This window comes from Lampris incognitus, chromosome 5 (assembly GCF_029633865.1).
Source record: "Lampris incognitus isolate fLamInc1 chromosome 5, fLamInc1.hap2, whole genome shotgun sequence".
Taxonomy (NCBI): Eukaryota; Metazoa; Chordata; class Actinopteri; order Lampriformes; family Lampridae; genus Lampris; species Lampris incognitus.
Window position 1 is genome coordinate 25,179,719 of NC_079215.1, and position 13,981 is coordinate 25,193,699.

Here is a 13,981-nt window from a genome sequence, read left to right on the forward strand (position 1 = left end):
TGTGTGTGTGTGTGTGTGTGTGTTTTGGGGGGGGGGCAACCGGGAGAAATGTCGTTTATCTTGATTTCTCTCTGGACCACAGGCGCCAATTTATGAAAATGACCGTGGGAGCTCATGTAAAACTATATACTAAAAACCGCTCTTGTACTCCCTCCCCCCTCACCCTCATTTCCTCCCCGAAAACAAAAAACATTTTAACTACTGTCATAGAAATAGGCCACACCCGACCCTTTCGCACACCGAAACACCACATATAGATTAATTTGTCCATGTTTTTTAATACCTATGAAAAATGTAATATTGAACATTATTAAGTTAAGTTTATTTGTACTATAGCCCAAAGTCACAAGATAGTATACGACATCCTCTATCATTGGACCCTAGACATTACTATTAGAATAACATTACCCCATTACATATGCAATGCATACAAGCTGCACTAGTGTTACTACACTATGGTGAAAGTCTTTCAGATTTTTAGGGTAGGCGAAGTTAAAATAGGGCATTTGGTTTATCACAACCAATCTAATTCCAGTTCTTACAGAGTCGGCTCCTCGGTGTGTTTTACGAAGTGCATCGCGTGTTAGGATGTCCTGTGGACACTGTAGGAAATGAAAGTTGTGACCAAGTGACTTCTGGAAAGTAAAATGACATGGTCCGCAGAAGCACTAAAACATAGCAAAAAGGAGGAATCAAACCACCAAACTATACAATAATGCCAGAGAAATGATTAAATAAATCTGGTGTATGAAAGTATGGCATGGTTAATATGTGGGCCAAGAAACTTTAAAAGATGATTGTGATTTTTGGAGCCCCCCCCTCCTTGATAATATATTACAAATCGACCACTGACTGAAAGTACAAATGCCCCGACCCAAAATCACTGAGTGAAAGTAAAAGTACCTCACTGACATTTCTACTCAAATAAAAGTATATAAGTACTTGCTCTTAGATGTACACAAATTTATATTCAGTGCCCTGATATAACAATAGCTATAGTACAACTTGAGCTAACGCATACCCTGATCACACTTCACAAAAACAATACAGCGTAAATTCACAAGGCGTTCGACTCAATGAATCATTGATAAACTCCTAAATAAGCCGTCCTTTTAGATATTTGATAAATTCAGTCCGTTTTTTTTTTACCCTGAGACAGATAATACAAGCCAAATTTACCCTTAAGAGCACAGAAGGTTTCATAAAGCAGAATATGATGTTTACTCCAAGCTGACTTAAGCTCTGAGTTGCATTCAAGCATAAGAATTGCTAACGAAGCTTAAAATTAATGATTAGACTGAGGATTTGATCTCACCCCCCCCCCCCCCCCGCCATTGACGAGATTTTCCGGCAATCCGTATTTTCACTGTTATACGGTAGGGGGCGCTGTTACGGAGCTTGTGAAATAGTACAGCACTTCTGGAAGTGAGGAGACGGAAGGATACAACTGTCAACGGTCTGTCACCGCTGCAGTGGGCGTGTCGTGTAGAGTTCGTGCTGCGGCTGCAGCTGGATCTACTTGGGCCGCTGACCGCGTCACACCGCTTCCTAACGCACAGCAAGCGAGCGAGCTCTACCGGATGGAGCGGAAGGTCCGGATATACCACGAGCGACGTTGCAGCGCGAGGGGATGAGATTTTGTTGTTGTTGCGTCGTTTGTGATTTCTCCCTCTGCAAATGAGCAAGCGTTTAAGTTGTTTATTCACAACTAACGTCATTTTCTTATGTTTTATAAAATCCCTGTCTTTTAATGAATAAATGGCTGGTATTGCAGCTGACTGGAGGGGAAACGGAAACGTCAAGGACGTCCGCGTCGATTTTGACCAATGAAAATAGGTTGGACACGTCGCTCGCCTCTTTGCCGACGCGCGGAGCAGACTAGAGCGTATTCATTGGGGAAAACGGAAACTATCGCTCGTTCTCATCGAGTCCAGTTAGGAACCGGTCTTACGCGTGCCGGTCGGGGTTTCCGGGAGCACGGCAGGCTTTCGGTGTCTCCGCGGCTCGCGGATCCCTTTCTCGGACGGCCCAGTTTGAGCGGAAGTTGCTGTCCACCTTGACACCCCGACCCCTTCTCGCTTCGGCGGACAGGGAACCATTGATATTGTAAAGGTTGTGGTAACATTATGGGGACTGTAACACTACTACTCAAATAGACTATATATATATATATATATATTATACAATTGAAGTTACCATATGGAAATGATAAAATGAAAAATGTAAATATAAAATCAATATTGTGCTTGAAAATGATGGGCTTTGACAAAAATACAATTTTCAGCTTTTTTTCTTTTTGAAAATTAACAACTTTTAAGTGTTGATAAAAAAAGAATGAAGTTAGAATGTTTTTGTGTGTGTATAAAAACAAGCTCTGTTCTTTCAACATATTAAGTGTTTACATATACATAGAATGAAATATACCAGGGGTCTTGAAAGATTAGTGAATATGATCAAAATGCTGGCAGTGGCTGGCAAGTTAATACTATGGAGGAGTATGTGTTAATGAATCGCCTGATTGGTTCCTCTTCACACATACATATAGCTGATTTAAACGAAACTTCAATGACACAACTGTGTTGGAAATACAGTGCAAGTCTAAAGTCCCCAAAGTTTAACGTACTTGAGAACAGAAGCTTGAAAAATGCAGTACAGTAACAAAGTGCCTGTACTTTACTTTCCACCACTGCCTCAAAATCCCAGAATCAGAGGCTTTAATCTGGACAGAAAACAGCTGAGCAGTGCACTGCCATAACAAATAAAAACATAACATAAAAACCAGGACTTTTGTATCCAGTTTATTATACGCACATTAGGGAATATATGTACATCTTTTTGTCTTTATACATTTCCAATAAACCAGGTAAGAAAGTTTTATCAGTTCATCTGTGATGTACCAATCTATAACTCAGTATACAAGCCATTTGTGAAATTTATCATCTTCCAGCCCATTTCCTGGTGCCATACAGAAGACTATTCATCCGACAGGCGAGTCAATCAAGGAACACAAGGAAACCAAGGTGTAAAAGTATTAAGAGCTAGGCCGGTACAAAACTTAAGACAGGAATACATTTGTTAACTTGTGGTTTGATAACATATTTGCAAGTTTGTATACACATTAGCAAATGGTCATTACACACTTCAATTTTTGCTATAGCTAGATTTGAATGCAAGTTTAACAAATATACACATTTACAAATCTGAGCACACAGCTGAAGTACTTCTTTCATTCTAAATTCCTTGGATACAGTGTTGAGTAGTTTGCATTTACTTGACGCGCTTGTCCTACAGAAACCTACAAACTACACAAGGGAACTCACAGCCCACATCAGCCAACAAGGCATGTCAGTTTATGGCTCTGGAACTCTCGTAGGAGATTTAAGTTGTTTCATTGGATAATATATATTTAGTAACGACCCAAATCCCACAAGACAATTACATCTTGAAGAAAATTACAATTAGTACTTTATTCATTTTTCATTAGTGTTGAAACTGCAGTTCCTTCCAAAACACACAGACTTTACCCCCCAGGTCTGACTTCTTGAGCTCCATGACAAATCCTCATGAGTGCATCTTTCAAATCCTTTGTGGAGATCATGAACCGTTGGGTTTGTGGTGGGGCACCTGTAAGAGATAAGCAGATTAGTGCAGTCCAACCTCCATTAAAAAAAAGACAAACAAAAAACAGACAATGTAGTTGAGTTTAGCCTCAGATCAGAGTTAGAATCAGGAGCTGAAGTCCAGCTCTCATACGAGGTGTCAGAAAAAAAAGTTTTGTCATCACTGGCTAAAACACAGGAAAGCCCCCTCTCGACAAGCATTGGTGTTACCAGTAGTTTCTGGTGATTGACAATTACCCCATGACAACATACATTTTATCCTGTTTGAAATTATCTGAAATGCTGTCAATCTATTTTCAGTCAAGGTTAACGTCCTAGAATAGTTAATCCAATTCAGATTTACGTGCAATGTTTCTGTTGCATCAGTTACCAAATGATTGTGTTACGTGTGAGAGTTTTCTGTTGTATGTGTTCCAATTGTAAAGTGATATTCGTTTTCCTGATGTCTGGATCTTTTTTTTTTAAAATATCATTGTTTTGGTCTCTTTGATGTTAATTGTCAGGGCCCAGGTCTGACAGTAAGATTCAAGCATGTTCTAACTCTGCTGAAGTCCATCTTTTGTTGGACTTAACAGTATTAAGTCATCTGCGTACAGCAGGAATTTGATCCGAGTTCAAAGGGTAAAAAAAAAAAAGAAGATATGTGTAAAATTTGTTGTGTCCAAAAATCACATTTCCTCTAGGACCACTGGTGCTATAGGGGTTTCCATTTGAGACTACCAATTTGCATGAGTAAAAACGACAAGACAAAATAAAAGCTTACTTATCTACCTTTGTACCAATGCTGTCTAGAGAGGACTACACACAGGCAAACAAAAGGCACATAGATTTTTACTGACTTACCTTTGTGTTAACTGAGTCTGGCAAAGAAGTCAGAAGGAAGATCGAGGCATTCCCCCCTCACCTTTACTCAGGTATTTCCCTAAAAAGTAGATCAAGTGGTCAACAATTTGGCTGTAAATGTAAAATATACTGGCTTCAGATGTATAAAAAACATTTGGGAGCCTCAGACCAAAAAAATAATCAGGAGCTACAGTTCAGCTCTCATACGAGGTGTCAGAAATTATTTGGTTCGTCATCAGTGGCTTTAACAATTTCATACGCAAATTGGTGAACTCACCAGCGAAACCCTCTGCTCCTCTTCCATCATCATCATCATCTCAACCCACATTTGACTGAAAATTCTGGTAGGATTAAGCGGACTTTTCTTTCAAAGTCCTCATTTTCAGACATGCCAATCTCTCCTGAAGGGAAGACAAAAATAGTGAATGCTGGTAAAAGGCACACTTCATCACTTGGGAAATATTACAAAGCCATAGAAATTATGGGCCTCATCGGTTTCCCTTTAAAAAGTCCTTTGCATTACCAAACTGCATCACTTCTGTGTCACGATAAGCCGTCTTCTAGGCAAGTGACCATTAGAATATGCTCTTTTCAGTAGACATGGAGTCGGGTCACTGCTGCAGCAACCACTCATCACCTCCTTCCTGCCCCAGAGGGAGAAAAAGGGAAAAAAAACAGATAAAGCAAAGAGATCGATAATCAAAACCAACTTCGGGAATTCTAGCAAGAGCATACATGACTTCAGAATCAGAATACTTTACTCATCCCCGAGGGTAAATTGGGTATTACCTTGATAACCTTGATTTTATATTTCGACATTTGTATTTAAACCCAGAAGAGCAGTTACTCTTGCTTATGCTCAAGAGGATAACCCAGGGGCTTTCCTGATGCATCAGATTGGGAATGTAGACGCTTGAACATGTAGACTTGGGGTTTATCAAATGGGTAGGCTACAGTAAAGCAACAGACAGCATGAACAAGCAGCCGGTCAAATGCATATTGCACGGTTAGATGGATGAAATATATATTTAAAAAAATCTTTCAAATTTAGAAATATTTCTCGAATTGTCTTTTATCAGAAACGCTGGAGGAGGTTGACCACCAGTAGTAGAGATTCAACATCTGGGAGACCAGCCTGGATTAACAGGCCTTCCGAATCAATAGCCCGGGCAACGCAATTTGCACATTTATCATGGAGAACCAGTGAGCCACAATTTATCCATCAACCTCTAATCTGTTATAATCCACGATTATACATTTTGCACAGAAAACTAATCTCAGCGTGACGTGGTTTCACATAAACCGACCCACAGAAGTCTGAACAAGCTCCCAAAATTATTTTTAATGACTTTTATCGGTTCAATAACGTCGCATTATGTTCATTAAAAGCCTCTTTACATCTGATCTAAAGGGGTTATTCACGCAGTTTAGATTGTCTTCTGCAAACAGGACGTCCACGTGCTGCCGCTGTGGCCCACGAGGTTGGGTGATCTTCGTGCAGAAACTCACCTCGTTTACCTCTCGGTTTTCTCTGAAAGCACAGTGCGACGGTCACGGCACCGGCGTTTTCAATCCCATCCATCATGGAAGTTATTTTAATCATATCTGAGATGTGACTTGAACACGACAGACGATTTCCTAGCTCCCACATGTCCGTCCACGGCAGGAAGAAAATGGACAGTCGCTGCGGGGTTGTGACGTTATATACGGAGAGCGCCAAAGACATTCACTCGTAAACCATGTGACCGGCGAGAACTTCCGGTTCACATTCGCAACGAGCGGCGCATAAATAATACGACTTTCATATGGAAAAGTCGGTTTTCATGGTCAGTTCGGCCCCGCAGACGGCAACTACAGCTACAGCGGTTAAGTTTAGGATAGCGTCGTCTAATCACGTGGTTTCTGAGAGAATGTTTATAGCGGGTTCTTTCCGAGCTGTGATGTCGTCATCCGCGGCCAGCCAATGCCATCATTTGTAGTTCTTAGTGACGAAATCCACTACCGTTACTTTCGGTTGCTCCCGTTAGGGGTCGCCAAAGCGGATCATCCGTTTCCATTTCTTCCTGTCCTCTGCATCTTCCCCTGTCACACCAGCCACCTGCATGTCCTCCCTCACCACATCCATAAACCTTTGGCCTGCCTCTTTTCCTCTCCCTTGGCAGCTCCATATTCAGCATCCTTCTCCAACTACCATAATGATGTGATGATTTAGGATCTTTTTTTTTCCACCATTTTTTTGAAGTGCTGAAATTGCACATATAAAGACAATTTAACCCCATTCAAGTTATGCAAGTTGTAACTGCAAGAGCAATTCATAAATGACGTTTGCTTACTTTTAATCTTTGACCATGTATGATCTATACAATGTTTAACTTTATTTTACATTGCTTAGACAGATGCTTAAAGTTCATGTGTAACAGAACAAAGGTAGTCTTATAAAGTGTCTTCTGCATGTGAACAAATAAAGGCCTATTGTTGACTGTTTGTTGAGAGCAGAGGAATAATGTATGGGAAACTAACAGAGTAGCAAGTCTGTACAAAGTAATTGGACAAATGGCCTTGCTGGGTATGTGAGCTGGAGATAAGGCGGGGAAGAACAGATAACTGCCATATATGAGAGACTGTACTGTATTGATCGGGGCACATTCAATTATCTAGGCTTCAATGCATCTGTTCGTGAACATATCATATCAAAGTGTGAAATACTGTAAAAGATTTTTGTCTCGCTCCTCATTTAATGTCAGAGTGAAATTAAACAATTGCCACGACGTAACCAAAAGCAAATTTTCATTTATTTTAGTTTTTTTTATTCTTGTTTAATGTAAATGATTTTAGACATAAGCTATAAACAATTTTTTAGCTGTCATACACTGTCAATCAGTTTTTCAATGCTCAGGATGTGAATTAAATTAATTTCACTATATAAACCAAGGCAGTGGTTGTGTCCTTATATTTCACCGCAATTAACCACATTGGAATCACAGATGTGTCTTTAATAATATTCTGTCGAAATAAATGAGTGGTCAGTACAGAGGATATCATGATAATATTCACATTTTCCTCAAAACACCCCATATAATCAATCTCTGTCTCACAAGATAGCATATATTGCAAATGACCAACAGTTTGTACCCATTCCCATGTGATTTATTCAGTACACAAGACACTGGCGTCATCTTGGTTTTAATTATACATTTATTCTGATCACAGCTGTACAAGAATGCATCATCACAGCAGAGACACAACCTAAACCCAACCATGGCACAACTTTCGTCACAACACACCCAAGACTCAACCATAGATTTACAGATTCATTCAGCTGACCTCCACTCAATGTTATAATTATTCTAATTATTCATATAGGACCATCTGCATCTCAATATTATATATCATTATTTCAAAGAGCATAAAAATACAAGCGAACTCTTCATTGGGATGAACATGTGTGGCTGTTCCACCGTCTGGCCTACAGGGGAACCACTGAACACTGGGGAGCCAGGGAGCAGAGCCATCTTATTACAGAATATAGGGATTTTGTTGGGTTTCATAAAAGGCTTCTCAATGGACACACAGGGCTTTGAGAGATGGCCATAAGAGGGAACATAAGAGACCTACACACCAACCTATAGGCTACCCCAGACATCGAAGACACACAAAGAGGTCAGGAGGAAATGAAAAATGTCAAACACTTTGTACGTAAAAAATACAATAGAAAGAAAACGTATTTTGATTACATAAAAGAACACAACCAAGGCACAGAGAAATGCAGATAAGCAGAAGAGAAACAGGAGAGAGAGGGGAAGACAAAATGGAAAGGGGAAGATTTGAGATGGTTCCAGTAACTGACACTAGAGGGAGCTTTAGAAGCTGATATAGCCAGGTAGTTTATAAATTCTATTTATGCATACTGGATGTACTATATAAAGAATTTAAATATAGATTTATCTTTTAAAAACACTATTCACTGCAGTAGGACAAAGGGGTACACAGCATGGTGGTGCTTGTATGTTAATTGTTGTGTGTATATATTTGAATATGCGTATAGTTATTCCAGGAAAAGCTCCTTGTGTGAATCTAAACTACAGCAGAGTATGAGAGCAGTAATCTTTGACCAATGTTGTGTGTGTGTGTATGTGTGTGTGTATGTGTGTGTGTACACATGTGCACATGTCTTTGTGTCTCAAAATTCATGGAAACACATCAATCATGTTTCTGATCATTAGAATAGCTACTGTAAGAGTGGGAAGACACCAATGTCAGCATCAGCGGGAAGTACAACGTCAACAAGAACAACGACAGCAACAACAACATGAACAGAGACAACACACATGTCAGGAAGTCCAGCTAACCACAATCCTCCACTCATATAGAAGAGAAACGTAGGCTGCCATTTACCTGGCAAATACATCATTTGACATTACCAGAGTATGACACCCTCAGCAAGGTGCCTGTCTGTGTTGGTGCTTGTAAGAAGAATCTTCTCTTCACTCTGATATTTTGTCTGTGTGCAATTTATCTTTCTGTTTGTTTGCTCGCCTGCCTGTCAGTTAGTGTGCTTTTCTTTTTTATTCTTTATTTTCTTTTTCTTTTTTTTGCAAGTCAGCCGATTCTTTTTTCTTTTTTTGTCTGTTCGTCTGGCTTATCAAGTAAACATCTCCTGGCCAAGATCTTTATGGGAAAGCTGTAGGGGAATAGGGAATATGATTGTGCTTCTCTGTCCACACGGCCACCTGAGGCCGGGCTGTGATTTGCTGGGCTGTAGAGGTCAGAGGTTGTGTGGGAGAGGCCTCACAGATGGAGGAAGACTAGAACTACGCTGCTCTGCATCTACTGCACCAGATCCAGAGAGCTTCCTTCTCGGTTACAAGGCTAGAAGAGAAGCGCTCCTCACACAGCTGGGGGGCACACGCATGCACGCACGCACGCACGCACGCACGCACGCACACACACACACACACGCGCGCGCGCGCACACACACACACACACACACACACACACACACACACACACACACACACACACACACAGCACTAGCATAGATAGAGCCTTAGGACAGTTTCCTCAATATATTCATGGGAAGCAGGGAAAAGGACCTGTGGTGGAGATATAGGAAGGAGTTCAGTCCAGCATGGCGTCCAGTTGGTCTGCTAAATCATCGAACATGCTGCCGATGTCATCCAAAATGGAGACTGTTGTCTTTTTGCTTTGAAGAGAGCTGAGGTGAAGGAGGTGGCAAAAAGTTAGACAGTAGTTAGTTGTGCATTGTGGCACACACGTTAGCAATGCAGCACATGAATGTGAATTTGAGCTTAGGTGTGCCCTCATTGTGTCTTATTTCTATCAACAGCTGGACCTGAGGGATGGGGACAGCTCAGTGTTACCTTGTTGTTTGAATTTGACAAACTTGCTGGTGTGTGTGTCTGTACTCACTCATTCTGCGAGTCGTCCTGTGTGATTTTGTGCTCCACAACTTGCAAGGCTGCTGCCAAGGAGGCACTGGTCTCCTCCAATCGCTGCTGCACATCTTCCTCTCCCTCCTCTCCGTAGCCCTCACCGTCCTCTCCCCCTTCCACCATTTTTGCACTTTTTCCAGCCATCTGTCTTTGCTCCTGCTTTGCCCTCTTCCTCTCGTCCTCTTGTTCTTTGTGCTTTTTGTTCTCCCTCTCATCTATCCTTTTCTCCTCCTCCTCCTCTTGCTCCCTTCCTCCCAGCAGGTCGATGGAGAGGCCAGCAATTGAGGAACGTGGGGGTTTGACAGGGTGGGGGGAGGGTGTGGAGGGACTTTGGGCTGGAGATGGAGAAGTGAGAGGAAGTCCAGGGGAGAGGGAGGTGGCAGTGGGGGTCTCGGGAGCTGGAAGGGGGGACGCAGGGTGTGGGGAGGAAGGTTTGGAAGCAGAGGTTGGGCTGGCTGCAGCTGGGCTGGTAGCAACAGGGCTTGTGGTAGCAGACACCACTGCTGCTTTACCTGGTTTGGGTGCTGTTGGAGGACCACGGGGCTTTGGGGATACAGGTGGAGGAACGCGCTTCCCCTCTAGACAGGAGGACCAAAGAGAATGGTGTCTTTTTTATAAATAAAAAAATTAACTTTTTCTAAAATTGCTTTGCTCCAAAAGTATTTTAAAAGGTATCTGGCCGAGAGTTAAAATTTTGAAATACCTAATTACAAAAAATGACTGGTTACGACTGTGTGTTTGTGTGTGTGTGTGTGTGTGTGTGTGTGTGTCTCACCTGGGCTTTGTGCAGTACCAGCCTGATCGGGCCCAGGTATGGGGACCCTGCGTGTTGGGGTTGGGGGGTCAGTTTGTGTCTTCCTCAGGTTGACTGTGGATGGTTTGGGTGAGACAGGGGGTTTTAGAGCCTTCCGGGCCTCCATCCATTCACAGCTTTCCCTGTTAGCCTCCATGCAGTCAGAGACCTCAGACAATGGTTTCCGCCTCAGGACCACGCCTCCGTTTTGCTGCGACTGGTCAAGGGTTTTACGGCCACTCTCTGTTTGGCTATGGCAGAGCAAACTGAACTCTGATTGGTTCATGCTGGTGGTGCAAGGCTGGATTTCGTTATTGCTTTGGAAATTTTTTTCTGATTGGTCAGTAATGGCCTGGTGGCCTGTCCAGGGTATCTCCCCGCCTGCCGCCCAATGACTGCTGGGATAGGCTTCAGCATCCCCGCGACCCTGAGAGCAGGGTAAGCGGTTTGGATAATGGATGGATGGATGGTCAGAAGTGCGTGGTCTCCTGCGAATGGTGTCAGAGCTGGTTGTCATGGTAACAACAGTGGCAGCCACTGCTGTGGTATCAGTTTCTGTTGCCACGACGGGGCGCGGCTTTCTTCTGAGTGTTGCTGTGCCATCTGGTACTTCTGATGTTGCCAGGACAACAGTGCTACGAGGTCTGGGCTCTGGACGGGGTAGGACCGATTGCCTTGGTGAGGGGTCTGGTTGATTGCCAGGGAAGCCTGCTACTGGCCCACTAATGGTCCTGCGCCGGCTAATGACATCATCTTCCTCAGAACCTAGACCACCTGACCCTGCCTGGCGTCGAAGTATGGCCGGACTCACCTGGATAACACAAGACCATTAAGTAAGAATACATGCTGTGCTAACCTTTTGACTACTAATTCACAACTGCTCTCACACACTGCTAACAGACACACAGACCCACATATTGTATAATTACCTGCAAGTAGTTGTTGCTGCTTCCCAGATTCCTAGGCAGAGTTTTAGCCCCACCCCCAATGGATGTTTCCAACATGGCTGCGAGGCTGCGGACACTCCCAGAGGTCCCTTCAGACCTCTCCAGGCTCTCTGACCCATGAGCCCTTAGAGCTGAACCAAGGCCACCACAGTCACTGGCTCGCCGCTCACGATAGGTCGGCAGTCCCAGCAGGCCCTCCCCCTGCCCCTCGACCTCCCTGTCACCCCCAGTGATGGAAGAGCAGGACCGTTTAGGAGGTGTAGGGGGCCGGCCTTTCCGACGAGGTCGAAGTGTGACAGATGACTGGCTGCGATTGACAGTGATATCATTGGAGGTAGTGTTATGGGCAGAGCTGCTGCGGCACACAGTGGTGCATCTAGTGGTGGAGTCTGTCTCAGAGGAGGAACCGCCAGTTAAGCTGTGTGTCCCCCTTCTCTCCTCCTCCTCACTGGGCAAGCATAGCATCGGCACAGATGAATCAGCTGCAGCCATCTGGGTAGAGGGGCGTGGGCGTGCCCTAGGGGAGGCATGCTGGGTCTTTATGTGCGTGGGGGTTTGTGGTGGGGTTTGTGTTGGTGTATGTGGCGGCGTCTGTGAGGGTGTGTGACTTGGGCGAGATTTGGCCAGTGGGCTGGGGGCGCTATCCCTCTGCTTCCTTCCCTCTCTCCGGGCCAAGCTGCCCTCTGAACTTGTACTTCCCCCTGGGCTGGATGGGGGTGTACAAGGGCTGAGGGGAGACTCTGAGATGCTTCCCCCTCTCTGTAGCTCTTTTAACCTCCTCACCCCTAACATCAACTTCTTCTGATGTCCTGGGTGGAAGCAGGGGTAAGTTCGGAGAAGTGAGAGTGAGAGTAATAGCAAAAATAGTTATTGAACCGCTCTTTGGCTATTTGAATGCTCTCAGGTGGAAAGAAGAAAGCAACATTGATTTAGATTGTAAGACCATCAATGATTCCACAAATATTTTAAAAGTGCCACTCATTTCACTGACCAGATGGTATAGTGTCAATGCAGTCCCAAAGCGGGTGAGCAGGATATGTGATATACAATTTATGAAGTGCATATTTTACAAAAAATTAAAAACGTTAAGGTTATACACTTATTGGAATCCAACCATAATCCACAATAATAATCCATGACAAGTGAAGGACATCAAATGTCTATTATCCTTTCTCTGCAGATCTCAGTTTCTTCTATCTTTCTTCCGATCTCAATAAAGTTACTTTATCTATTCATGCCAAGTCTTACCGAGCTTGCTGATGCCAATCTCTTGCAAGTCTTCAAGGCTGATGTCAGTGATGAAGTCGATGTTTTCATACCCATTCTGAACCAGCACCTGGTAGTACTGGCTAAGACCCAGCTGAGAAAGCCATTCTGCCAGGTTGGCCTTCACACATGCAAGTGCGTGCGCACCCGCACCCGCACACACACACACACACACACACACACACAATGCAAAAGAGCATTCCAGAATATTTTTATACCCAAATTCTGAAAAATCCATTGCATAGGAATCTGTTTGTGTGCATGCTGATATGCTTGACATGTTTATTCACATGAGAGCCTTACAGGCTTGTGATCTGGCAGCCAGTCTGTGGATGGAAACTTGCTGATCTCTGACGTCAGTTTCTTGCGGTGTCCTGGCTTCATAACCCCAATTGCTGTCAGGTCCTTCAACACAAAGTGCACTTGACCACATCAGGATGCAACAACCAATGGGGGTGTTTCCAAAAATGTTAAGCTATGCATACATTTCACATTGGTACATAGACTGCCTGTGATATTCCTCTCAGAGATATTCTGCTTCGAAAAATCTCTGTTGAGTGTCCCCTGCCCTTGGGAATATACCTCATACCATTGTCTGCTTCAGTACACACACAAACACCATACAATGTGCACCATATACACCAAAAAAAACACACTTTTAAATATACACAATGATACAAACACACTTAGGGAAAACACACAGGAGTATTAACAGCATAGATTGGGACAAACGGCCATGTTTGATCATAGGTATGTATATGAAGCAGACAGGGTATGAGTAGTGGCTGACTGAGGTTTTGGACTCACACCGGGTTTAGGTGACAGAGACAGGAGGGTCATGATGACATCATCCAGGTCAGTGGAAAGCTGATTTGACAGCTGTGCTGGGTGGAGCCTTGACAGACAAGGGGCAGCGTGAGGGGTCAGGGGTCATGACCTTACCTCAGGGGTCATGCAGCTAATGGTGTCTAGATCATATCCCGCGGTGAGGAAGTGGGTGGTGTAGAACTGCAGCTGAAAATCACCCAGCCACGCCACTACTGCCTGCTTCTAGAACAC

General features: G+C 43.6%; 1 protein-coding gene, 1 long non-coding RNA gene and 2 other non-coding genes across 4 annotated transcripts in view; all 4 read right to left on the minus strand.

The window, feature by feature from the left end:
• Positions 1–2,557: 2,557 nt before the first annotated feature.
• On the minus strand, positions 2,558–6,140 carry LOC130113172 (uncharacterized). The gene is made up of 5 exons (XR_008810273.1): positions 5,973–6,140; positions 4,987–5,107; positions 4,741–4,864; positions 4,464–4,542; positions 2,558–3,624 (listed from the first exon to the last, which is right to left on the minus strand). It is a non-coding gene; the product is annotated as an uncharacterized LOC130113172 (long non-coding RNA).
• LOC130113572 (small nucleolar RNA SNORD60) lies at positions 3,705–3,789 on the minus strand. The gene has a single exon (XR_008810337.1). It is a non-coding gene; the product is annotated as a small nucleolar RNA SNORD60 (small nucleolar RNA).
• Positions 4,622–4,707, minus strand: LOC130113573 (small nucleolar RNA SNORD60). The gene has a single exon (XR_008810338.1). It is a non-coding gene; the product is annotated as a small nucleolar RNA SNORD60 (small nucleolar RNA).
• A 3,388-nt stretch (positions 6,141–9,528) lies between the features above and the next one.
• The window catches only part of si:dkeyp-9d4.3 (caskin-1), a 55,081-nt gene continuing 50,628 nt past the window's right edge, over positions 9,529–13,981 (minus strand). The window contains exons 16-23 of the mRNA XM_056280826.1: positions 13,865–13,972; positions 13,226–13,327; positions 12,905–13,043; positions 11,639–12,465; positions 11,174–11,520; positions 10,692–11,002; positions 9,894–10,494; positions 9,529–9,678 (exon numbers count right to left, since the gene is read on the minus strand). Of these exons, the coding sequence (XP_056136801.1) occupies positions 9,582–9,678; positions 9,894–10,494; positions 10,692–11,002; positions 11,174–11,520; positions 11,639–12,465; positions 12,905–13,043; positions 13,226–13,327; positions 13,865–13,972 (2,532 nt within the window). The 3' untranslated portion in view covers positions 9,529–9,581. The remainder of the gene's footprint in view (positions 9,679–9,893; positions 10,495–10,691; positions 11,003–11,173; positions 11,521–11,638; positions 12,466–12,904; positions 13,044–13,225; positions 13,328–13,864; positions 13,973–13,981) is intronic.